Source organism: Miniopterus natalensis, chromosome 8 (genome assembly GCF_054644295.1).
Source record: "Miniopterus natalensis isolate mMinNat1 chromosome 8, mMinNat1.hap1, whole genome shotgun sequence".
Taxonomy (NCBI): Eukaryota; Metazoa; Chordata; class Mammalia; order Chiroptera; family Miniopteridae; genus Miniopterus; species Miniopterus natalensis.
Genome location: NC_142088.1, coordinates 1448081 through 1472575, shown reverse-complemented (window position 1 = coordinate 1472575; position 24495 = coordinate 1448081). Strand labels below are relative to the sequence as shown.

The 24495-nt window shown below is 54.4% G+C and overlaps 1 protein-coding gene across 2 annotated transcripts in view; it reads left to right on the top strand.

Moving 5' to 3' along the window:
• The first annotated feature begins 2220 nt into the window (after positions 1 to 2220).
• IFT54 (intraflagellar transport 54) overlaps positions 2221 to 24495 on the top strand; it is a 32689-nt gene continuing 10414 nt past the window's right edge. Inside the window, exons 1-14 of one of the 2 annotated variants that reach the window (XM_087819476.1) lie at positions 2221 to 2371; positions 5662 to 5730; positions 6132 to 6293; positions 7984 to 8127; positions 8227 to 8655; positions 10617 to 10688; positions 10768 to 10932; positions 11624 to 11699; positions 16711 to 16731; positions 17479 to 17566; positions 18002 to 18085; positions 19191 to 19314; positions 19501 to 19537; positions 21008 to 21084. In XM_087819476.1, the coding sequence (XP_087675602.1) occupies positions 2249 to 2371; positions 5662 to 5730; positions 6132 to 6293; positions 7984 to 8127; positions 8227 to 8655; positions 10617 to 10688; positions 10768 to 10932; positions 11624 to 11699; positions 16711 to 16731; positions 17479 to 17566; positions 18002 to 18085; positions 19191 to 19314; positions 19501 to 19537; positions 21008 to 21084 (1671 nt within the window). In that variant the 5' untranslated portion in view covers positions 2221 to 2248. The remainder of the gene's footprint in view (positions 2372 to 5661; positions 5731 to 6131; positions 6294 to 7983; positions 8128 to 8226; positions 8656 to 10616; positions 10689 to 10767; positions 10933 to 11623; positions 11700 to 16710; positions 16732 to 17478; positions 17567 to 18001; positions 18086 to 19190; positions 19315 to 19500; positions 19538 to 21007; positions 21085 to 24495) is intronic. The other variant, XM_087819477.1, reaches the window with a different exon arrangement.

Here is a 24495-nt window from a genome sequence, read left to right as displayed (position 1 = left end):
ACGTGAAGGATGCTCAAAATTGTGAACCACTAGAGAAATGCAAATTAAAACCAGAGTAAGATCCCACTACACACTCACTGAAACAGCTAAAGTTAAAAGACTGACCTAGCGCGTGCCAGGGGATATGGAGCCACCGGAAATCCTAGACTTTGCCGGTGGAGATGAAGACACGGTACAGCCACTTTGGAAACAGTATGGCAGTATTGTGTAAAACTAGACATGTGCTTACCACACAGTCCGGCAATCCCGCTCCTAGGTATCCAGTCAAGAGAAATGAACACTTATGCTCACAGGTGGACTTGTCTGTGAATGGTCTTAGGAGTGTTACTCATAAAAAACAAAAAACCCAACGCAACTCAAACGTCCATCAGCTGGTGAATGAGAAAACCAATTGTACGACGGAATACTACCGGGCCACAAAAAGGAATGCCCCATGAATATGTGTAGCAATGTTGGTGAATCTCAGAACCATTGTTAGAGAAAGAATTAAACAAAAAAAATTATGTCCCAGCCCAGCCGGGTGTGGCTCAGTGGTTGAGCATCGGCCTAGGATCCAGGAGATCGGGGTTTGATTCCCAATCAGGGCACATGCCTGAGTTGCAGGTTGCAGCCGATCAATGACTCTCTCATCATTGATGTTTCTCTCTCTCTCTCCCCCCCTCTCACTTCCTCTCTGAAATCAATAAAAATATATTTAAAAATAAATAAATAAAAATAAAGACATTCAAAAAAAAATTACGTCCTGTATGATTCCATTGACATAAAACTCTCGAAAAGTCAAAATTATGACAACAGAAATCAGCTCAGTGGTTGCCTGGGGCTGGCCACTCCCACTGGGAGGAGATGGAGATGAGAGACGTGCAGGGTGCAGGAGCGTTCTGCGTCTTGGGCGTGGTGGTGGTCACACCTGTAAAGAATTACCAAAATGCATCAGCCTGCACGCTGAAAATGGGCGAACTTTATTGTATGTCAATAATCATCAAATTTAAATTTTAAGTAAAAAAAACCCTCCGCACCTAGATACATCACAGGCACGCTTGTAGAAAACGATAACAAGAATGTCTTGAAGGCAGCCAGACGCAACAGACAGAAGGAAGCTGGAACGACAGCAGACTCCTCTTCGGAGACTCTGTACTCTAGAGGCCAGTAGAGTAAAATCTTTAAAGTACTGAGCGGGGGAAAAAATGACTCAGAATTCTACGGTCAGTGAAACGACGTTTCACATGCGAGGGCGCAATAAAGGCTTTCAGACAAAGAAAGGTGAGCACATTCGTTGCCTCGCCGGGTGGCCTGTGTTAAGAGAAACCCCCAAGCAAGGTGCTGAGACGGGAGGAGCGGGGCGCCAGGTGGAGACGCGCGTCTTCAGGAGGAATGAGCAGCGCGGAAGACGGTAGGAAGGCAGGTGAACAGAGGCCGCGCAGGTGCGCGTCGCAGCCGCACAGGTGCGCGTCGGAGCTGCACAGGTGCGCGTCGGAGCTGCAAGCAGGCCCACGCCCCCAGGTGGCCAGAGGGTCTCTGCGGGCGCCTGCGCACCGCGGACGCACCAGGTGCGGCGGCCCGCTGGCTCCGAGAGCTGAGAGCGGGGCCCGCACCCTTGGGTCCTCTGCGCCCCGGGCGCGGGGGAGGCTGGCGCCCCCTGTCCCTGCGTCACAGGAACAGAAACTGAGTCTCCGGGAAAGCCAGCGGCAGAAGCCACGTGGGACAAGAGGCGGGACCGGGCATTTTCCACGCCGCGCTCCTGGGGTTAGTGTCTGTTATCCTCGCGCAAGGGGCGGGGTGTCGCTCCCATTTCCCTCGGTTTCGGAGAGCGGGAGGCAGGGAGGGCCCGGGAGGGAAGCGGCCGCGGCGGGTTGGAGCCGGGCGCCCGGCTCGCGCCCGGGCTGGCGCTCCAAGCGCGGCGCCGCCCGGCCAGGCTCAGGCCGTGCCTCCGGAGCCTCTGAAACGCGCGGCGCAGGCCGTGGGCGCCGTGTCGCCGTCCTCGGGCGGTCACCGCTCAGCCCGGGGAGGCCCCGGGGACCCGGCGCAGACCCGGCGCAGCCCCGCGTGCGCGCGCAGCCGGGGGGCGGGGCGAGCCGCCGGGCCGCGTCCGTTGCTAAGGTCCGGCTGCCCTGGCGACCGAGCGCCGCGGCCCCGCGCACGCGCCCTGGCGGCCCGCGGTGCACTGTGGGGAGGAAACCAGAGCGGCGAGCTCGGGCCGGAGCGGGCGGCGGGCGGCGGGGCTGAGGCTCTGCGGGCGCGGGGCGCCGCCATGAACGCGGCGGTGGTGAGGCGGACGCAGGAGGCGCTGGGGAAGGTGATCCGCCGGCCGCCGCTGACGGAGAAGCTGCTGAGCAAGCCCCCGTTCCGCTACCTGCACGACATCATCACGGAGGTGGGCGCCGGGCGGGCGGGCGCGGCGGGTCCAGGCCCGGGGGCGCGGTGAGGGCCGGCGGGGGGGTCGGGGTCGGGGCGCAGGTGTGGGGGGGTCAGAGTCCGGCCCAAGTGTGGGCCAGGTCGAGGTCGAGGCCTCGGGGGTCGGAGTCAAGGCCCAGGTGGGGTCGGGGTGAGGGCCGGGGCCTAGGTGGGGGTCGGCGACCGGCTGTGGGCCTGGGTCTGGGTCGGGGTCAGGGTCGGGTTGAGGGGCCCGGCTGTGGGTCGGGGTCAGGGGTCGGGCCGGCTGTGGGCCTGAGTCGGGGTCGGGGTGAGGGTCGGGGCCTAGGTGGGGGTCGGGGTCGGGGTGAGGGTCGGGGCCTAGGTGGGGGTCGGGCCGGCTGTGGGCCTGAGTCGGGGTCGGGGTGAGGGCCGGGGCCAAGGTGGGCGTTGGGGCCCGGCTGTGGGCCTGGGTCGGGGTCGGGGGTTGGGGCCTAGATGGGAGTCGCATCCCGGGTGCAGGTCCGGGCTCAGGGTCCGAGCCCGAGCTGTGTGCCGGGGCCGGGCTCAGGGCCCCGGGGTCGAGGCGCAGGTTGTCGTCGGCTGGGGGCCGGAGCGACGGCCAGTGTCCGGGTCCGGCCTCGGTGTCTGTGCGCGGCCCCGCCCGCGGAGCCCCCTCTGCCTGCCTGCGGCCCAGGGGCCACCAGGGGCCTCTGCGGGGGGCGCCTCGCCTTCCGCCCTGCTCCGCCCTCGTCACCCATGGGGTCCCCCTCCCCCCGGAGTGTCCGGGGCCCCTATGGGAGCCCGGCCTGCCCGGCCTGCCGTGTCTGGGAGAGCGCGTCTTCACTCTGCCGCCCGAGCCGCTTCTCTGTTTTTTTTCCTTCAGTGCCCAGCACGTGGAAGGAAATTATTCTTTCTCACGGCCCCTCCCCCCAGGTGTCCCCCCAGGGCCCTGCACCGTGCTCACCAGGTAGCTCGTGTTTAGTAGGTACCTGCGGGTGAAGCTGTGAAGGTCGGGGACCCGCAAGGGGAAGCTACAGGAGAGCCTTAGGATTTGCTGACCAGCGGCCCAGGCGCCTGTGTTGAGGCTGGTTGTGTCTTTTCCCCAGTGCAAGGAAGGCGAGCTCCCAAGTGACGGGGACCATGACTTGTTTGTTGGCGTGTCCTGGGTGAGCTGCGCCCAGTGCCATACACAGAAGGTGCACACAAACGTCCACTGTTACCTGGAATCTGCCAAGACTCCTAGGGACGGCTCCTGTTTCCATGGAGCACCTGGGACAGGCCTCGAACCCAGGCCTGCTCAGTGGAGTCAGGACTCAGCTTGAACTTGCAGGCTTCTGGGGGCTCCTGATCTCACCCCATGTTCGTCCTCAGATGTCATTTCTCACTCTTTCTGGCAGCCCGGACATCTAACTCTTCCACATACTTGACCTCACTCAATTCTGCTCATGGTTTATGAGGTGTGTCTCTGTGCTGAACACCCAAAGTGTGCCTAGAACTCTCTGGAATCCCACCCACATCCAAAGGGCTGTCCTGCCTCCTACTCCTGCAGCCAGTGCAGCCCTGTACAATGTGTGGGGAAGGGACACAGCCTGTGAAGCAGGCAGGTAGTGTCCTCTAACCCAGGAGGGCACAGGTCAGTCACCAGGATGGGAGCCCGGCCACCTACAGCCTCACACTTTTATCTTCTGTGTTAGTCCCATCTGCCCACTGAAGCAGAGTCAGGAAGGGAGTTGGGGACGTGCCTCCTTCTGTGGGTCTTGGTGTGTCGCTGGGCAGACACCTCCGAAAGCATTTTCAGATATCAGGTGCGGAGCCTTGTGTGAAAATTCTCTACTGCCCCTGAGTGTTGTATTTAGGTCACCGTCTCAGTATCTTAGCTACAGCTAAACTAACTTTGCCTCCTCATAAGCCAAAGCATTGATCTTGTGACGTTAATGTCTCTTGCCATTTAAAATGATTGCTCACAATTTTACCAGCCAGCAAGCTGGGGAAACCTCAGAAGAGGCAAAAGGAAAAGTCTTCAGGAATATGAAGTACAGGGCATTCTTAATACTCCACCTGCCTTCTCAGGAGAAATAATGGCACAGTTCCTACATAGTTTGATGGGAAGTGAAAGCTTAATTAATAGTTGGCTGTAGCTGGGTCTCAGAGAAGCAGTTGATTTTAGTGTGGGACTGGTTTTTGGTTTTTTTAACCCTTTGCGGTAGTTTGTCTACTCTCAGCCACCAAAGCTTTTTTACCGTTCCGGTCGTATGTCTGCTCTCAGCCACCACAGCAAGGAACCGTATGAATCTTAACTCTATTCATTCATGTATCAGTTCATAATTTCTCTTGTTTATCCTTCATAATCTTGCATGTTATGTATCACTGCTCTTTCAATGGAAATTAATTCCGACCAGTACGACACCCATGTCCAAATTTAATACGACCGCAAAGGGTTAAACATGTCTTCCAGTAATAAACACGCTTTATATCCACCCGGGACCCACACATATGCATATAGTCATCCTTGCTACATACAGTACAGTCTGATATATTTTTTTGTTTCATTAAAAAAAAAAAGTGCTATTGCTATCCATGGTGTTGATTTCACAGTAACCTACCTCATGTTGAAAAAACTCTGGTCTTGGAGAACCCAGGGCCCTGGGCAGGTGTGGGGATGCAGAGGAACAGAGAGCTAGTGTTCGGGGTCCTTGGGAGGTGCAGGTCGACTGAGGGGTGGGTTAGGAGAGGACAGGAGGGATCCATTCTTTCCACTAGGCCCGAGTCACCCTCGTAAGATGCTGTCTGCTTTTGAACCTCTCAGGGCCTCGTTGGGGTCCTTAGCTAAGTCCCTATTCCTGCATGGCTTCAGAGGCCATCTGGGTCAGGCCTCTGCCTGACTCTGGCCTCAGGCTCTGATTCTCTGGGCCCTGGACCTTTCCAGGGCTGTCCATCTGGCCTGGTGTGCTTCCTCACTACTCACTCCCCCAACTCTTCTGTGAGCTTCTGGTCTCAGTTTTGATCTGACGTCTTCTGGGAGGCATTCTCTGACACCCTCACCCCTCCTGAATTTGGATAGGAACTGATCCCCTATTCCCTTACCACCCCGCAAAGTCCTTGTGATGTTTGCCTGTGCCTGCAGCCAGGCTGCCCTCTGCCTGGCCACGGCCTCGCACGTGGTAGACACGTGTTTGTGGGGCGAGTGCATGAATTAGATCCCAGGTGCAGGCAGATTTGGACAGCCCAGGGCGTGGGGTTCAGTGGATGAGGCTGATGAAGAGGCTGCCCCGTGGGGTGCTGACCGTGGCTTTGCTTTATCTTTTGAAGGTGATTCGGACAACTGGCTTCCTGAAGGGCCTGTACACGGACGCCGAGCTGAAGTCAGATAATGTGAAGGTAGGTTTGAGGGGGGCCCCTCCCCATCTCCTTGATGGGTTTTTTTATAAGCTGGGTACTGTGATGTGTGTCATTTGTAAGCTGATAATGGTTGGAATACAAGGTGGATTGCTTCGTGGATTGCTTCGTGGATTGCTTCGTGGATTGCTGTACCTGCTTTTCCATTTCGCTTTCCCACTTTCGGCAATGGCATTTGTGCTGATTTTATTCACTGAGAAGCAGGCCTGGTGATGAAAGGTTGGTGCTGGCACATCGGCCACGGTAAAGCTTTAGTGACTTGTCCTTGTTTTGTTGTAGAGGGTTGGTATTTTTAGGTTGACATCGGAAAGTAGCTTTTTATGCAAACAGGAACTGTCTATGGAAACACACTGAAGGTAACGCAGACTCTTGACGTGTTTCAGGATAAAGATGCGAAAATTAGTTTCCTTCAGAAGGCCATAGACGTGGTGGTGATGGTTTCGGGAGAGCCCCTGTTGGTGAAGCCAGCCCGGATCGTGGCCGGGCACGAGCCCGAGAGGACCAACGAGCTGCTCCAGAGGATCGGAAGGTGCTGCCTCAGCAAGGTACCGCGCCGCCGGGCCCCGACACCCCCCAGGAGCGGCGATTCGGGGGAGGTCTGGGTGGCGTGCGGGACGCTGTGCTGCAAGTCTGATCCCTCCTGTTCTCCTTCTGCGTTACGGGGAGTAACTTAAAACAGGCTTTTGGTGTGAAACTGGGACTCACAGGCACTCAGCTCCTGGGCTCCTGGCCAGAGGCTGCCTACCCAGCCCCCCCTTCCCCCCTGTGCTCCTCCTTTCCGGCCGCCTTTCAGGGAAATGGCTGCTTCCAACCTGCGCCCAGGTGGACAGAGGAGCCGCTTTTCTTCTTTGGGGCTCATGGGGTGTCCCTGTTTTCTGCCTGCCTTTCCAGCCTCTGATGTCTGCTTCCTTTCCTCCCTCCCTCCCGCCTCTCCCCCATCCCTCCCTGCTGCCCTCCCTTCTCCCCTCAGCTCTATCCCTTCCTCCATCTCTCCGCCTCTCCTGGGGGTGGTTTGCAGAGTTGTCCCACCTTCAGAGAAATCTCGTTTCAGTTGTGTGGGGACTGGATTTGTTACTTCCTGAGGTCCTCACTGTGTGAAGTGTGGTCTCTGGTTAGATCCAGGCTGGACCCTGTTTGCTGGGATGTTGGAGAAGGTCATCCCCAGGGTCTGCCGCCTTTGTGGAGCCGGGGAGCCAGCCCCCAGGGGAGGGGTGCTGCACCTTTAAGGGCTAGCTAATAAAGCCCTTCGAGTTCCTGGTGGTCGTGAGCTGGGGCTGGCCTTCCTTGTTGCCGACAGCAGCAGTGGGGGTGGCAGGGGGCCTCAGGAGAGCCTCCCTGGTCTGCATCCAGCTCTCAGGCTTGGGGGTGCAGAAGTTGATTTTGCTGGGGGGAGGGGGCGTCTCTGTCCTCCACCCCACCCCACATCCTTCATGTTGTGCCTCTTTCTAGAAAGCAAATCTGACTCCTGTCTTTCCTGCTGAATCCTTTGAGGCTTCCTGTCGCCCTGAGGGAGGGGAGGTGCACAGACAGCTCTGTGATGTGACTCATAAGGCCCATTGAGACCTGTGCTGCTCCCCATCCTCCAGTCCTCGCTCCCACTGCACCTGTGCCCACCCCGAGGTCTCCTGCCCTGGTCGTTCCCCCTCCTCCCGGCTTCATCTGGCAGCCGTGTGGGACCCCAAGTTTCCTCGCCCAGGCCCACTTGGGTGCCCCATTGTGTTCCTATAGTACATGGCTGTTTAACCATTGTATTTGGCCACATCCCTCAGTCCACAGCATGTCCTAGGCCTGGGGTCTAGTGCTCCTTGTGGAGAGAGTGCGTGAGTGTGGGTGAGTGGACTCCTGAGCAGAGGGGTGCCCAGGCTCTGGCTGGTGGCCGGTGCTGCAGGGGGATTCTCTCGTTTCCTTCCTTCAGGCCCTTTAATGTGGGGCCTCTGCGACGTTGGGGAGAATGGGGGCCATTCTTGGAGTTGTCCTTGAACAGCGCGCCCACACCGAAATGGGATTCGTTTAGCTTGATGCTCTCTGCTGTCCACTCCCAGTGCTGGTGGTGAGAGTGCCCAGTGGGTGCTGTTCTCCGTCTGTGACGACAGGTCCTCCTCTTCTGTCTCAGCCTTCGAACTTCACTGATAGACAGGAATCTCTAGTGAGCTGCCTCTGAGTGGTGCCGGTCCTGTTTGTTACGTGTGCTAATCCCATTATCCCCCATTTCTTTCCTACGGTTGGGACGACAAGCTGTCCAGTGATGATGCGGTGAAGAGAGTGCTGGCTGGAGAGAAGGGGGAGGCGAAGGGAAGGGCCTCACTGACGTCGAAACCGCACGAATCCGACAACAGGCATGTGAGAGAGGAGGAGCTCAGGGTTCCCGAAGACAAAGAGGTGATTACGCGGCAACGCTGGAGCGTGAGACCATGAGTCTGTTTGTAGTTCGGGCAAAGACGTTTGTAAGTGATCTCGTTATTTGCCTTTTTTTATCAGGGTAGAAGAAATTCTGAAATAAACGAGAGAAGTACAAGCAGAGATCGAAAACAGAAAGAAGAATTGAAAGAAGAAAGCAAACCTAGAGATAAGGAGAGGGACCAGGAGAAGACCAAGGACAGTGACCGCGATCGACACAAGGACTCTGAGAGAGACAAGGGCCGCGAAGGGGAGAGGGAGAGGACCAGGGCCAGGGCCAGACCTGACAGGGACAGAGGCACCCGGGACCGGGACAAGGACTCAGACCGCGCTCGAGAGAGGAGGAGCGAGGGTGGGAGAGAGAAGGAGCGGTGGAAAGACAGGGAGAAAGAGCGGGAGCGCGACAAGGCCAGGGACAGGGACAGGGACAGGCGGAGGGTAAGAAATGGGGAGCATGCCCGGGACCCCGGCAAGGAGAAGAGCCGAGAGCACGATAAACCGGAGAGGAAGGTAAGTCCCCTTCAAAGCGTGAGCCTCGAACTTAGGGTTCGTGGTGTTCCTAAAATGTTGCTCTTGTTTGAGTGTGATGAGGAAACTGGTTTTTTAATCGCCAGTTTAGACTTATGTGACAGTCTCCTGGATTCCCAGTAGACACCGGAAGAGACTGGTGCTTTGCCTGGTGGTTTCAGGTTTGCTCTGGCTGTGTGTGTGTGTCTGGGTGTTTTTCCGTCCGTGGAGCAGCTGGGCTCAGTGCTGTGAGCAGTGTTCACAGGCCGGCTTGGTGTGTGGGCCTTGGGGCCGGGGCATGGCTGCGTTCACTTCACTAAGGGTTGTGGCTGCTTCCTGAGTCTTTTAGGCATTCTCGGTAAGGACAGTAAGTCCTCAGTTTGTCATTCTTGTTTAATTAAATGTTCAGATAAATTTAGGATTGACCAGGAAATGTGTTTGGTTCCAGTGTTTTCTGAATGTGCTGGGCACTTTGGGCTCACTGTGGTGGCTGGCATAGGTGTCCCGCCAGGCTGTTCCGGCACCTGTTCTTGAGGGCACAGTCGTGTGATTACGGGTGTTCTGGGATGAAGGTCGGGGGGGGGGGGTGTCTTCTGGCCTCCAGCTGCTAGAAAGGAGGGACTGAGGTGGAAAGGGTCAGGGTCATTCTGAGTGCCATGCAGGTGGTGAGGGCAAGGCCTGAGCTTCGCTTCCTCCCGGGACAGCCCTCTGGTTTTATGGCGGTGCCCTGGGGGCCCAGGAACTGCATGGGAGCCTTGGGCACTGCACACGGGTTTTGTTAGTAATTGAGTTTGTGTCCTGGGAGCCTTGGTCCCCCGTGGGCCCTAGAGGCAGATGTCATGAAAACCAGGGTTCCTGCAGGAGTGTGAGAAATACAGAGACCTTCCCCAGGTCTTGCTCTTTCCAGAGGTCTAAGAAGAAGTGTTTCTCACCGACCTGCTTTCTCTGAGGCGCTGGCACATCCTGGTGTGTTTCACTGTGCGCCAGGCAGGGAGTGGGTGACTGGTCTGTTCACTGCATTTGCTGTGCTGTGGTGAGGTGGTGATGGGAGACAGGTATAAAGAGTGGTTTTTCAGGTGGGTATATGGGACCTGTTGGAGCCCAGTGAGAGCGATGGTTTTGTGTAAATGTGTGTGAGACCAGGGTGAAGGGACCGTGTTCCTGCTCAGAGCTGGGCTGCTGGAGACAGAGGCAGACACCAGTCCCAACTTCTGTGCGTCTTGGGAGGCAGCCTCCCTCGGGGTTTGTGGGAAGGTGAGGTGGTGGGTGACAGTGCTCCGAGAGCTCAGCAGTGACACATGAGTGTCAAGGACCCAGGCTGTGGGCACGCGGTGCCCTGTCACCTCTGAGGGGACAGCTGGGTGTGCGGGGCGGGAGGGGCCTGTGCAGGGTCGTTATGGCTGCCATTGTCTGTCCCATTGGACTAAGTGGTGAGGACATTTAGTTGTTGAAATACTGAGCAGGCACCAGACTGCTCTGTCTTCAGAGGAGCCTCGGTGATTGTATCTCGTCTCTGATAGGAGTGTCTTCCAGGGAGTTGATTTGAGGTGCAAGGATGTGTTCACAGTTTTCCTGCCATTTGTTTAGAGAGGGCTTTCCTGGCGCACAGTCGGGAGCCTCCATCTGGGAGTGACCCGCTCCCAAAGCCTAGCGGGAGTGGCCCCCCTCCCCCACTGCCTGGTTCCCCCGTGTCTCACCGGTATGTTCCCAATAGGTTTGGCCTGGCGTCTGGGAGACACTGTCCTGCAGTTTCCCGAGAGGCACTGCCTCTGAGTGTGTCCCCTGCTCTGCTGCAGGTGGGGGTGGTCTGGACGGATGACAGCCACAGGGGGTCACAGGGAGTACGATCTGTGACGGGGGCAGTTACCTGCCGTTGTCAGCCGGAAGCATCTTGCATCTGGGTGTTTTAGATGTCATGGATTTGAGTAATTCTAAAACGAAGAAAAATACTTTTTTTTTTGTAGTCATCAAGCTCTGGGGAGGTGTCTAAGAAGTTGTCCGATGGACCTCTGAAAGACTCCAAAGCTGAAACAGAGGTAAGCTGTAAAAATACCTTTAAGAGATGAGACCTGTGGGTGCGTGGAATAGTAACTGCTGTGCCGGGGCCTCTCCTAGCCGCAAGACGGGCGGAGTGCGCGGCGTGCGCTACAGGCTGGAGGGCCCTGCTCAGCTTGTCGTAGGACCGATGATGTGAGTGGCTTACTGCCTGAACACATAGCTGGGGTGTGCCACCCTCCTGCCTCCTGTGTGGACCCCTGGGCTTCCTTAAAGCTTCACTTGGCAAGTGCGATGTATGGTGTACAAAGGGACAGGGCAGTCATTCGGGAGAGGGGGCGGTGGCACTTCGATGCGTCTGGGAGAGGACCATGTCACCAGGCAGATCGGGAGAGGGAGGCCAGGCTCTGCCTGCCTGTGTGGCACCCCATGGTGTCCCTGGTGGTGGGGGACAGTCAAGGCTGGGTCCTATCAGCTCCACGTAGCCATGCAGGGAAGGTTAGATTCATCCCAGCTCTCACTCTCCAACCTGCTTTCAGAGAGCACACAGGCAGGCTGCAGGGAAGACAGAGAGGCTCCAGGCAGAGGCCGGTAGGCCAGATGAGGGAGGTGGCCAAGGCAGGAACTGCCAGCGGTGGGAGGAGTGGGACAAGCTGTCTTCTCTGATTGGTGCTCACAGTGATCTCTGGATGCGTGATCATGTGTAGCAGTAGAGGTTGGGTAGTACAGATGGCAGATTGCTGGCCTGTTCGTTGCTGCACAGAAGGCGGGGTTGTCCATCTAGAGAGAGCGGGTGCAGCTTCCCTCTGACTCCAGGCCTGAGTGCCTTGATGCCCCAGGTGGTGTCCGTCCCTCTAGGGTGTGGACAGCCTTGTTCCTTTTCCTGTTCCTCCTCGAGTGGAGCTGGGGTCGTGAATCTGCTTCTGGTTTCTCTGGGTGGTGCATCAATTAATTTCTTCATTCTTGTTTCTTTAAGACTGAGCCTTCCACTGGAGCATCCAGGCCTGTGGCATCAAAGACATCAAAGCGGCGATCCCGAGCCTCCGTGGAAGGTACACGCAGTTTATCAGATAAGGGCCTAAACTGTGGATATTCCTTTCTTTGCTTTAATCACAGTGTCTAGGGGAAAAACTCCTGTGGCTCGAAAGCAAATCTGCCCTCGGGGGACGAACAAAGACTGCCCCTCATCATTTTTAGGATTATTGTTGGAATGTAGGAGCTTTATTGACTGTTGCAGTTGTATCTTAAATTGAGCCTTGTGTGGACTCCCAGCCTGTAGTTTCCCTGTTGCCCTGTTGGGCTTCTGAGCTGACGGTCATGTTGTCTGCATTTCCCCTCTGGTAATGCAGGATGTTTGGTCTGAGTTCACAGGTGAGCTGGTGTGTAGGGCTCCTTTAGAGAGTCTTTAACAGTTCTGATTGGCTGAGGTTTGCAAGCTTTATGGTATTGCTGGGCTGTCAACGAATCAGCGGACTCCTTTCTTCCCTGTCTGTGAGCTGGGCACCGACCTCATGTGCACCCTCACCCAGCAAAGTGGGCCTTGCACCCTGACACTGGCTTGCTGGCATGGGAGCATCAGGAAAAGGCCAGCAACCAGAGGTGCTAGAGGCCAGGAACCCTGCTCAGCTCGAGGGATAAGCTGCAGGTACTGGGGTGTGGGGGTCATGCTGTTGGACACATGGAATCTGAGAGCCCTTCTAGAACCCATGTAGAATCCAGAACACAGTCTGCACAGGAGTATAACCTTCTCCTGTTCTTAAATAGTGCGTTAGAGCACAGCTGGTGACTTTGAATTGGTGAATGCATTTAAGTTTCATTTGTTTAATAACTGCAGCATCACAAATTATTTTAGAGCATGTTTTCACTGTGCAGTTTCATGTCAGGAGGAAGGGGCTGTAGAACCAGTGCACCCAGTCTTTCCCCTGAGAAAGGACGGAACTCCTCCCGCAGTGGAGCTGAGAAGGGGCCGCCCGCCCGGCTGAGGCTGTGCAAGGTGTTTGAGCTCCGGCCCCTGAGCCACCAGCCCTCTGCTTCCAGCTGATCATTGACCAGGTGGAGCTGGGTGGGTGGTCATCAAAGGTGTGGCCATGGTGACCTGGGTCCTGGGCTCTAGAAACAGCCTGTGGCTGGCGTGGAGCAGGCGGGACACATGGGCCCCGCCTGCCAGAGCTCCAGGGCTGGAGGATTTCCTTCCATGAGCCAGTCCCGGGTTGCACTTGCCATGTATCTCTCTCGATTTTTAAAACTACTGAGCTTGCAGCTAGAATAATGCTGGGCACATCTTCCCACCCGCGCTTTCCCTATGAGAACCACATTTCTTCGGGGCGAGTCTGCAGCCTGGCCCCAGCGGGTCCACAGCACCATGTGAGGCGGCCGTGGCTCTTTGTTCCAAGTGGGTCAGCTCTGTGGTATATCTGGGTCTCCAGCCCTGCGTTCGTCTGAATAGAGGGCACTGGGCTGGAGCAGGTTGACTGCTTACCACGAAACGGTCTCACAAAGGCCGGCGGGATGCAGTCAGCCACAGCCTGGGCGGTGCATTTGTGTCGTCTCTGCGGGAGCTTCTCTCAGCTGTGGGGAGTCCCAGGAAGGAAGCTCCCGGGCAGTCCCTGGGCCAAAGGAGAGGGGTGTGGGTGTGGGGCGGCCAGTGTGGATCTTCAAGTCCCAGACCAGTGGGAAGAATTCCACCCCCCAGTGGTTATAACATTCTGCCATGTTTGCTTCATCCGTAGTAGCTATATACTTTATGAACTATTTCAAAGTATATTGAAAACATCCTAGCACTTTATCTCTGTATACTTCCCTCTAAATACCTCAGCATGTGACTAAAAAAATAAAAAATAGACATAATTCTACACAGCCACAAAATTACTGTTGCACCTAAGAAAATTCTCGTTACCACCTAAACCCCGTACACCTAAAAATCTCAGGCTGTATTCTGGTTGTCTCAAAAAGTTCTTATGTTTTGAAAAACCAGGACCAAGTTAAGATTAATACACTGTATTTTTATTATTATTTTTGCCTCTTTACTTTGACTTTGGAATAACCCTTCCACTCCCCCCCCCCCCCCCGCCCTTCTGTCACCGCATATGTTGACTTTTGGACAGATTAGGTGGTTTGTCCTGTAGAGTGTTCACCTTCTGGATTTGTCTGATTGTTTCCTGGTGGTGTCATTTAACTCAGCCCTCTACTCCCCACCACCCATATTTTTGTGAGAACTAAAGGCCTGCTTAGAGCTGGGCAGAGCTTGTTGCTTCACCCTCACGGATGCAGGTGTGCTGTGCCCCTTACCTTGTTACCTGCTGGAATACACTTCCTGTCTGCGTCCCTAACACGATGCTAACTAAGGCTGGTCACTGGGCCAGGCAGACCCCTCGTGTCACCACTGGGTGTCTGATCACATCTAAGCTTGTAGTCAGCAACTCTAGCTGAAATTGGCACCGAGCACTGGCAGAGTGGCAGCCAGTTGTGGCTGGCGTGGGCTGTCTGCCTGGTTGGGAGCTTCAAGGACAGTGCCTGACGTAGGCCTGCCCTCACCAGGCACAGGCCCCTGCTCTGTGCAAGGGGTCTTCTTGGACTCTCGGCAGCTGCACAAGGCCGCTGAGTGGGACTCAGGAAGGGCATCAGAACCTGGGAGGGCTCCGCCCCGCCCACACCTGACCTGCAAGGTTCCTTGGTTCCCAGTGGTTCAGACAACAGATGGCGCTAGTGTGCTTTTTTGCCAGTTCATAGTAATTTTAATTTTTTATGAGTGTATTATTTGTTTGAGCTGTTATTTGGCAAACTGGTTAGCCTCCCTCTGTGCTTCAAAATTGTTGTATAAGTAGTGACTGCATAGCCTGTGTCTGTTCTTTCTGCTTGTGTGAATTTGAAGTTTAGTAAAAAACAATCAGAACTTGAAAAAGATAAAACGCGAGGTGTCACTGGTGTCCTTGAACTACAGATAGAGATAGTACATTTGTAATTTATTTATTGTGCTAGTGCATTTTGTAGAGTGTAGGAAACATTTGACACTTTCAAATAAAATAGAACTTAAAATCATTGGGGTGTTTTCTTCTGGAATTGATCATCTGTGGCTGAGAAGCTGATGTTTATGTTCAGACTTGTTCGTTTAGAACTTAGTATTTCATGCTGCGTCCTCGGCTGCCTCTGGAAGGCGTCCTCAGTAACTAACGAATCAGAGTGTGTACGTCTGCATTGTTTTTGAAGGTTAAAACAGTTTCCTTAGAAAACTGTCACCTATTTATGTGCTTCCATCACAGAAAACAAAGCAGCTCTTGGTAGTTAATGGCAGGTTGGTATAGGCTATTCCTTCGAATACTTTTGAGAAACTGTAAGGTGTGTTTCAGGAAAGGGAACATTTGTCTAGTTTTGTTTTGTCTCCCAGTTTTGTTTCAGACAGTGGGGGTTCTAGTGATGGGTTGCTTTCCAGCCCAGGGTCCCGCCACAGTTCAGAATCTCCTCCAGCACCTCCCTGCTGCCCTTTATTTTCAGCAGGAAAAACATTTCTCAGATACTTGGTCTTTTTTCCTAATTTTATAAACATTGGCATGTGAGTCAGTAATGTTAGGTAGGTTCTGGGAGCTTTTGGGCCTGGGCCTGTGCACCACGCCAAAATACGTTTCGTTCTGCCTCCCCGAGATCACTTGTTTGCAGCTTCTCGACTCCAGGCCTGGTGGTGGGGGGAGGCACCTCTAGAATGGAAGTGGAGGCCAGGCCCCGCCTGGGCTGAGCATTCAAACAGAAAGTACGTGTGGAAGGCCTCATGCGTCCGGCCCCTGCAGTGAGCGTGTTCTTGCGCACAAGGCAGACTGGGGATGGCGGCAGACCGTGGGTCTGAGAGCGCTCCTCACCCGTGTTGGCATGTGGTTCTGCACAGTAACCCGGGTCGTGCAGCTTTGGCTCGCATCAGGGCGGAGGGAGTATGGCTGGAAGGGACTTTGCCACTGGGTTGGGGACAGCCTTCAGGCAAGAGGAGGCAGATGAGCCAGCCACCAGGAACCTCGGAAGCACAGAGGGCCAGCTGGGGGGGTGGCGGGGACGGGACAGGAGCGTCAGGGCCCACTCCTGCCAGGTGCGTGGCCATGTGGGATGTTTAGCAGAAAGAAGCTAATGTTTTCAGGAGACTCAGTCACGGGGACCGGAACAGCCATGTGCACGTGCTCACGCCTTGGTGTCATCCAGAACCACATTTTCCAGGCCCCCCTAACTGCTGCCCCTCAAGCTCCTCGGGCCCCAGTGGGTACTAGGCTTGTCCTCTGCTGTGTCCCTCTGTGGGGTCCTGTGGGGCCTCCTGGTTCCTGTGGGCCCTGGGGCATCGTTCCCATGGTTCCCCACTGGGGTGGTCCATAGTCAGTGGAGAGTCCGAAGTCCTGTGATGGGCAGACCGCGGGTCTGAGAGCGCCCCTCACCCGTGTTGGCATGTGGTTCCGCACAGTGACCCGGGTCGTGCAGCTCTGGCTCGTCTGCAGATGTGTTCAAGCACTTTAAGAATGTAACAGAAAAGGGCGGTCCACCTGTGGGTCGAACCTACCCACCCTGCAGGTCCTTCTCCAGGGACCTGGGGCTGTCTCCAAAGCAGCACTTGAAGTAACGTGATCTGGATACAAGTGCAGAGGTCGGCCTGTGCGGAGGAGGTTGAGAAGATTTCTTCTCTTTAGGAGCCAATGGAAGGGTCTTTACTGACCGCCGTAAGGCTGGTGCGGTCTCATGGAGCCCTGGCAGCGCCGGGGTCCTGCCGCGCTCACCGCTGGCCCGGACCTGCACACCCTCGGGCAGCCTCCGGCCTCCGCTCCGTGGCGTTTGTCCTGCCTGCCTCCTTCACTGTCTCCTCCCCTCTCCCTGGCATAATGTTTTGTGAGTCAGCTTTTTTTGTTCTTTGCTTTTCGACCTTTGAAAATAAGACAGTGACAGTAGGAAACTAGAGAAGAGCCTACGGAGAAACGGCCGTTCCCGTGGCGTCCGCGTTGCTCACCACAGGTTTCCCTGAGGCTCTCTTGCTCGTTTGTACCCTGAGGTCCCCCAGCACAAGAGTGAATTTCTGACGCTCGTTTTCTCTCTCTTTAGGCGACGGCCCCAGTGATACAGGTAAGGGCTGGCCCCCAGCGAGTGTCGGTGTGACCTGTGCACACGTGTGCCGACACGGACATGCTCAGATTCATGCCTCAGACGTGTCGGTGAAACCTGTCCTAACCACACCAACTTAAGATTTAATGTGCATGTTTTATGTGTCAAAAAATACACTTCAGGATTTCTTTCTAAAACATAAAGTGTTTCTTCAGTATTCAAATTCTGATGGATTGTCACTGTTCCTAAAGCATAAAGCCCTTTTACTTTAAACAGTGGGGTCAGCTTACTTGTTGTCTTAGTAGTCTGGACTTGTTAGTTACTGACTAAATCTTTTTACCAAAGCGAAGGAGACTTTGTTCAGAGTATAGGCATAATATGGCACATACCCAAAGTAGAAAATTTTTTAAATGCAGAAAAACATGAAGAAGAAAACGGAAAGCTCAGGGAGACGTCCTAGAGCCCCGTGTGTGGGCCTGTGGGTGTTAGCGGTAGCCCTGTCCTCTGTTAGCTACATGGTTACACAGGAGGGCCTTGCGTGTGGCAATGCCATTCACCAGAGTGCCTGTCGCTGGTCACTCCTGACGGGAGCCTCCTGGCACATGTCCCGGGCCTTCCCCAGAGCTAGATACCGAGGGCCTGTCTTCGTTGAATGATGGATGAGAAGCCCATTTATACTCGCAGTTCCTTAGTTACTGTCTTCCCCATGTGTGTCCTCAGTTTGTGTTCCTTCCTTTGCAAACTGCTGACTGGGTGCTGTCCCCACAGAAGGAGAGGTGGGGCCTGTCGGCCAGGAGAAGTCACAGGTGCCCGAGAACGGCCCCGAGGTCCCCGCTGAGCTCCCATCCGGCGCCAGGTCCGTGCCCCCCCCCCCCCCCCGCTGACATGCCCCTGTCTACCTCCCACAATTCACGGGATGCTTGAGCTTAATTCTGAGGACATATTTGTACAAAGAAGGCAAAACCGTGTCTTTTATTTAGTCGTCCTGTACCTGGGTGGTAACCACCTACATGTAGACCGTTTTAGAGATTATGGGGAACTCATGATTACGGCTAAATCACATCATGTTTTGATTACTGGTAGATGTTATTTTCGTACCTTAGAATTGATGAAAAAATGAGATTAAAAGATGGGTTCTCTGAGGTTAGGGGCATGTCCTTTATATTCTGCAGGAATGTGTAGCCTAGCAGGTGGGCGGTGGCTGGAGTCAGTGCTGACTGACCTGGGTTTTTGTCCACTTTGAGACACAGGATTGTTTACACCCTGTTTGGGTTGCACTGTCTGTGTTTAGGAGGGTTCCTCGGCCTGGGAGTGCCCGGCCAGCGCCGCCCAGGGTGAAGCGACAAGACAGCGCGGAGGTGTTGACTGCGGACAGGTGAGGCGCGCCCTAACGGGAGGACCAGGGGCCTCTCCTGGTGTGCAGGACTGGGGCTGGGGACTGAGGGTGAATGGGGATCCGGCATGAACTGGGGGTGGGGGGAGCTGATGGGGCCCCGAAAACTTGCTGTTGAGGAAAAAGAAAGACCAGGTTAGACCCTCCCCTGAAACCACACACGGCCTCACATTTCAGATCAGTGAGAGAGACTCGGACACTCGCCCATGTACAGTTAAACCTGTAAAATGCGTGGGGAGATGTCGGAGTGCGTTTCTGTGACTTCTGGATAGAGGATTTCTGAGCATAAAAACGAGGAAAAAAGATTTCAAGGCTTAGTTGCGTGTAAATTAAAAACCAAAGGTTGTGAGCAGGTCATAACCCGTGTGAAGACAGTCCCACCCGGGCTGTTGTGAGTTCACACCTGCCTGTGGACGCCGTGGGAGACACACGGTGCAGGAGTCCACAGGCTGGTCGGGTTCAGATGGAACCGGAGGTCGGACTTGGAGACGTGGGTGTAGACAGTGACTTGGGTTTTGTTGCAAACAGACAAAGCAGCAAAGGGGTGGGTGGTGAGGGCGGGAAGGAGGGCAGGCCCGGGAAGTTGCTGGACGAGCGAGCGTGTTTCTGGGTGACAAGGTGAGTGGTGGGGCCCGCACGGTGACACGGAGAGGCAGGCTGGGGTGCTGGAGCAGAGCCCGAGTGGGCGGGGGACGTGGGAGCGAGCTCTCTGCCGCTGCGTTCTCCTCGCTTCCCATTCCCCAGGAGGAGCTGGGAGGGCATGAAGCGGCCTCCACGCGAGGGGGCTGGCGGGGAGGGTCTCCTCTAGGGGCCACCCCACTCCCGGGATGTTACGGGCGTTGGGGCCGTGTCTGGAGATGTTTATAGCGGCATCATGACGGGGGAGGACGGGGGAAGTTCTTGTCATCCACTTGGGGCTTTGGGACCAGGGATAGTGCTAAGCCCCCCACACTGGACAGGCAGCCCCCAAAGAGCAATAGGCCCGTGATGAACTCCCACGTAAGCTCACGCAGAGCTCCTGTGCGGGGGTGGGTGAAACCGTCACCGCCCTGAGATTTCTAATTTAATCTGATTTGTTCGTGTTCAGGGCAGGGAGTGGTCAGACCGTCTCCAACGTGATCGTGGACTCGCAGAACTCTGACCACGAAGATGACGACCAGTTTGTGGTGGAGGCTGCGCCCCAGCTCTCGGAGGTGCCGGAGCTCGAAGTGGTTAGTTGCCGGACGGGCGCCTTGTGATTACACCTCCCCCAGCACCTAATTTGTGCAGATGGAACTTGCCTCTGACCTTTCAGTTAGTGTCCTGCCCCCTGATTCCTCATCCCTCCGATGAGATCCACGCGGCGGAGTTTTGGGGATTCAGCCAACGCGAGTCTCCTTTTCTCTCCTGCCGCTCAGGTCCGCGCGGTGGAGCTGGAAGGAGACGAGGAGCACGGTGAGCGCCGGGCTGCGCGGGCAGGCGGGCGGCTGGGCCCGTTTGGTCTGGAGTCCAAGCAGCAGCGGGGGTGCTCCACGGGCATGGGTCCCTCTGAGGTCCGTGCTTTTTATTGTGGGAGACGATGGACGCTGCTCCCATCCTTAGGGAGCCCTGGGGGTCGGCTGTGAGCCGCTTCGTAGGTGACTCTTTGCCGTATTCAGATGGTTACGCTGCAGTCGCGTGACCTCCGAGGTTAGTCCCGGATCCATAGTTCTGTCCTGTGTTCTGCTCTCTTCCCAAACAGTGTCTCCTTTATCTCACGTGTCTGTGAAAGCAGAGAGTGGGCTGTGACCCCGTCCCGCCCCACGGCTCCCAGCGAGGTCACCTCTTCTAAGGGCACATCCCATTAGGGATGCACAACCAACAACTCTCTTTTAAAGTCATGAAATAATTGTGAGGTGTGCTTGCCAGTTTGATCCTGCCGAGGCCATTCACTTCATCTTTGTCTCAGTGTTTAGGCACTAACATTTGGATTTTGTTTAATTTATATAAAATATTCACATTTCCAACGCCAAATGTACTGCACGGTGCAGTCCCCTGCCCCGCCTGCAGCTCCCTCCCTACAGGCAACGGGGCTTATCCTTGCGCTTGAGATGCAGACAGACGGGTGTGTCAGTGCCCGCGCTGTCCGTCTTCTGTTTCACCCGGCGACGTGTGTTGCGTTCTGTCCACGGCAGTGTTGCCTGTGTCCCCTCCACCACATGGACGGACCCTTGTTTCTTCAGCTCGTTTTTTTTTTTTTAATATATCTTTATTGATTTCAGAGAGAGGAAAGGAGAGGGAGAGAGATAGAAACATCAATGATGAGAGAGTCATTGATCGGCCGCCTCCTGCACGCCCCCACTGGGGATCGAGCCCGCAACCCAGGCATGTGCCCCGACAGGGACTCAAACCCCAATCGCCTGGATCCTGGGTCGACCGTCAACCGCTGAGCCACGCCCGGCCGGGCTTCGGCCCATTTCTTAATCACACACATCTGAGTTTTCATGTGATATTTATCCCCTGGGGGATTTTTTTTTTTTTTAAGAAGTTGAAGATTGTTGCCCCAATATAAAAGAAGTATTAGTACCTAGAAGCTTCTTAGAAGCAATTCAGAACTATCCTCTGTTTATATTCATTTTGAATGTTAATCTACATTTTTTCTTAATTTTTGGAAATAGAAGGGAAAGTCTATTTTATTTCTAAAGATTTTTTTCTCCTTTCATGGAGCTGATTTCTTTGAAACACTGAAATTGTGGAGTTAGTTTCTGCCAGCAGCCGCTGTGTCGGTCAGTTGCAGGCGCTTTATCAAATAAAGGCTGTTTGAAGCCGCTTTCAGTGGAGGAGATGAGTGAGGACCTGCTCGTCTTGCCACTCCTGTGCCCTTTCAGAGTAGAGTAGCTTCAAAGGGCAGAGAAATTGGAGCATAAAGCCACTGCTTTTCCACAGGGGGACTCGTCAAAAAAATCCTGGAGACCAAAAAAGACTATGAGAAGCTGCAGCTGCCACCCAAACCTGGAGAGAAGGTACTAGAATGTCTTCTATAAACATCAGCATCTTAGAGCCTGTTTCACACGTTTCCTTTAAAAACTGTAAGCACCTTTCAAGTGTGGTGATGACCAGTATTGCCTGCTTTTTGTGAGAGGTCCCACCCTCGGTGGGGAGGAAGGACACTTCGAGGCTCTTGCAGTGTGATTCACTTCCCCGACCTGTTTCAGCCCTGCCCCGGGGGCTTGGCAGTCAAGGCCAGAGGTCTGCTCTGCCTGACTCGGCGGCCCTCCCTGACCTGCCTCGGCCTTCCCTTCTCCGTTGTGCAGTCGGAGCTGCCACTGGCTCTGGCCGATTGCGGAATGAGAGGCCCAGGGTGTTTTCAAGTCTGGCTTTTAAATACGGGCTCTTTGCATCTGGTTTCCCAGTGGTCTTTCCTACAGTGTGCAGTGTGGTTTGCTGGGACCCATGGCCTCATGCCCACCAGTACCCTTTAGGCATGTGACCCTGGGGTGAATACCTGCAGGCCAGGGCTGTGCCTCGAATGTCACAGCTAGGTTTCTGTTAGAGTCATTTTAAACAACAACAATAAACTTCTTTGTGTATGTTGCTTTTTTTTAACAGAAAGCAATTTCTTGGATAGTTAGTTTTATCAACAGCCAGCAATAGCCGATGAGGAGAACTGTGCAGTGAGAGTAACACTAGGGGGAGCCGCTGAAACACCCGTGGGAGGATCAAGTTGCCCAGGCTTCACTTGGCACCGACTGCTTCTTGCTCCTTGGTAGGAGGCTGCCTCTCTGTCCCGCTGTATGCAGCTGTGGAACTTTAATCCGTCAGGTCTTTCCCAGGCCAGGCATTGTCCTGCCGTCCCCTGCTGTGTCTGCAGCCCACTGGTGGGTTTGCCTCCAGGCGGAGACTGCACTGACCTTCAGAGCCTGGTGTGGTCGGCCTTCTAGTCTGTGCTTCCACTTTGAGTTTCCTCATGGCTGAGGGTCCTTCTGTCACTCTCAGTGCTGTTAGAGGCCTGATGTGGTGGCTGCCCTCTTCTCTCAAACTGGTCCTTTCTGTCCCTATTACCAAGTCAGCGTCAGCTTCTTAAGTGGGTACATTTTGTTTTCTCGGTTCCTTTTTAGTTTCTTTTGGTAATATTCAAATCAGGACTAAGTTGACCTGTGAGTGAAGGAAAGACCTAGAGCAGTCGTGGCTTCCGCGCTGTACAAGTGCTTTAGCTCACGGGTCAGAGCCTGGAGTGGCAGTGGCCCGGGCGACTTCTGCCTCTTTCTCCAGACCCCCATGCCTCAGGGCACCTCCTTCAGGACTGCGTTGCAGCCAGAAGGAAGGAGGAAAGGGGAGGTAGGGGAAGGGCGCACCCCTTCTCTCTCAGGCTGTTTTTGGGAGCCGTGCACACCACTTCCGCTTTCATCATGTTGGCCACATCTTGGTCACGGAGGGAACCATGAAGTGAAATTTTTATTGCAGGCATCAGTTTGTTTGGCTAACAGTCAACAGTTCCATTAACACAGACTAAAACCTGCCAGGTTTCCTCGCCGCCTGGCACGGTCCAAAATGATAATTGCAAGGCTCACGGGTAAGTGGAGGTGGCCGCCTGCCTGGCTGGGGCTGAGGGTTTCTGGAACCAGTGTGGCTGCCACATGTGGGCTGTGCTCGGTGGCAATAGCCCCGTAGGTCAGGAATGGATCGTCTCATTGGATCGTGGTTTACAGTCACGGGGGACGGAGACCTTTGCAGATACTTTATGATTTAAATTGTACCTACAGTTACAGTTTTCCTTCCTCCTAGACATGTCTTGTCCTGGAATGAGACTCTTGGGAAACTGCTGAAGTGGGCCCTTCCTGGCAGGGGCCGGCTCTGGTTTTGTTGACTCGCTTTGGGGCTGTCACGTCGCTGGTGGTCGCTCTTTATTTTTCTTTTTATTCTTTCTATCCTCTTGTGTAAAACTCAGCTCATTGGTGTTTACCTTTTATCATTTAAAAAATTAATATATTTAAGGTTATACATTTCTTTTAACATACTTTATCCTTGAATTTTAAGTTCCTTGAATAGTAAACATTAATAGTATTTGAATTTCTTGAATTTTAATGAGTCTTTTAAACGTGGAGGCTGCTGAGCCTGTTCTTTAGCTTTTAAATATGAGGGTTTTAAAAAGTTGTTTTAATCCTCCCAAGGACTTGTTCACTAGAGAGAGGGGAGGGGGAGAGACAGAGACATGGGTGTGAGAGAGAAGCATACACGCCTCCTGAGCTGGGGTCAGACCCGCAACCTTCAGGTGTCCAGGATGGTGCTCCAACCGACCGAGCCACGCGGCCAGGGCGAAAAGCCCTTCTGTTGACAGTTCCTAACACAGTCGCACATGCAGAGACTACGGTCTGCAGGATTCTGTTACCTGGACTTGGGCCTTTCTTCGCGCCTGCTTGTGGTCGGTGTTTGTAAGAGCTGCTGAGAGCTTGCAGAGCCGCTCTGCCTTCGGTACCTCGGCCCGGCTTCAGTGCACCGGTTCACTTCCTGGGGTGACTGTAATGCACTCAACACCCATGCGCTGTAGCTGCCTGTTATTATTGATTTATACAAATTAATTATAGTATTAGTTGGGTATCTTCTATCTCATTTAAAAATTCAAATACTAGCCCTGGCCGGTGTGGCTCAGCGGCCAGAGTGTTGGCCCTCACACCAAAGGGTCTTGGGTTCGATTTCCGTCAAGGACACGTACCAGGGGTGCAGGTTTGCTCCCCAGCCCTGTTCAGGACCCATGTGGGAGGAAGCCAATCAATGTGTCTCTCTCACATGAGTGTTTCTCCCTCTCTCTCTCCATCCCTCCCTCCCGTCCACTCTCTCAAAAAATCAATGGAAAAAATATCCTTTGGTGAGCATTCACAACACTAGATGTTTTCCCTGCTTTTCACATGTTACAGTGTGCCCTTAGTCTTGGTGCTGTCAGCTTTTTCTGCAGGGAGCCTTTTTTTCCAATGCTGAGGAAATGCATGTTTGTAATCTGGGCATCTCCCCAGCGCGCCTTTGGAGTCGCATGGGAAGGAAGCCACCTCGCAGTGTCCAGTGCTGAACACCACGCAGAACAGGCGTGTGTGTGAGGCTGCCGTGGGCAGGTCCTTCCCTCTCCCGGCCCGTTTGCCCTCTTCAGGAGGAGACACTGAACTTCGTGAGCCGTAATACTAGGTCGTGACAGCATGTTCTTCCTTCAGATTTATGAAGTGTTTGAAAAACAACCAGAAAAGCACTTTTATTAGTGTTTCTTATACTTTAAAAGTACTTGTTTTTTAACTTTGTAAGTGAAGATGCTTTGGATCATCACCAGTGATTTCAGAGGTCTCGCTCGCTCGGGCTGCTTGCAGACTGCTCTCCCCTGACTTCTCAGTCTCTCTTTCCCTTCAGGTGCTTTTCATGCTGTCTGTTCTGATTGAGTATAAATTTCA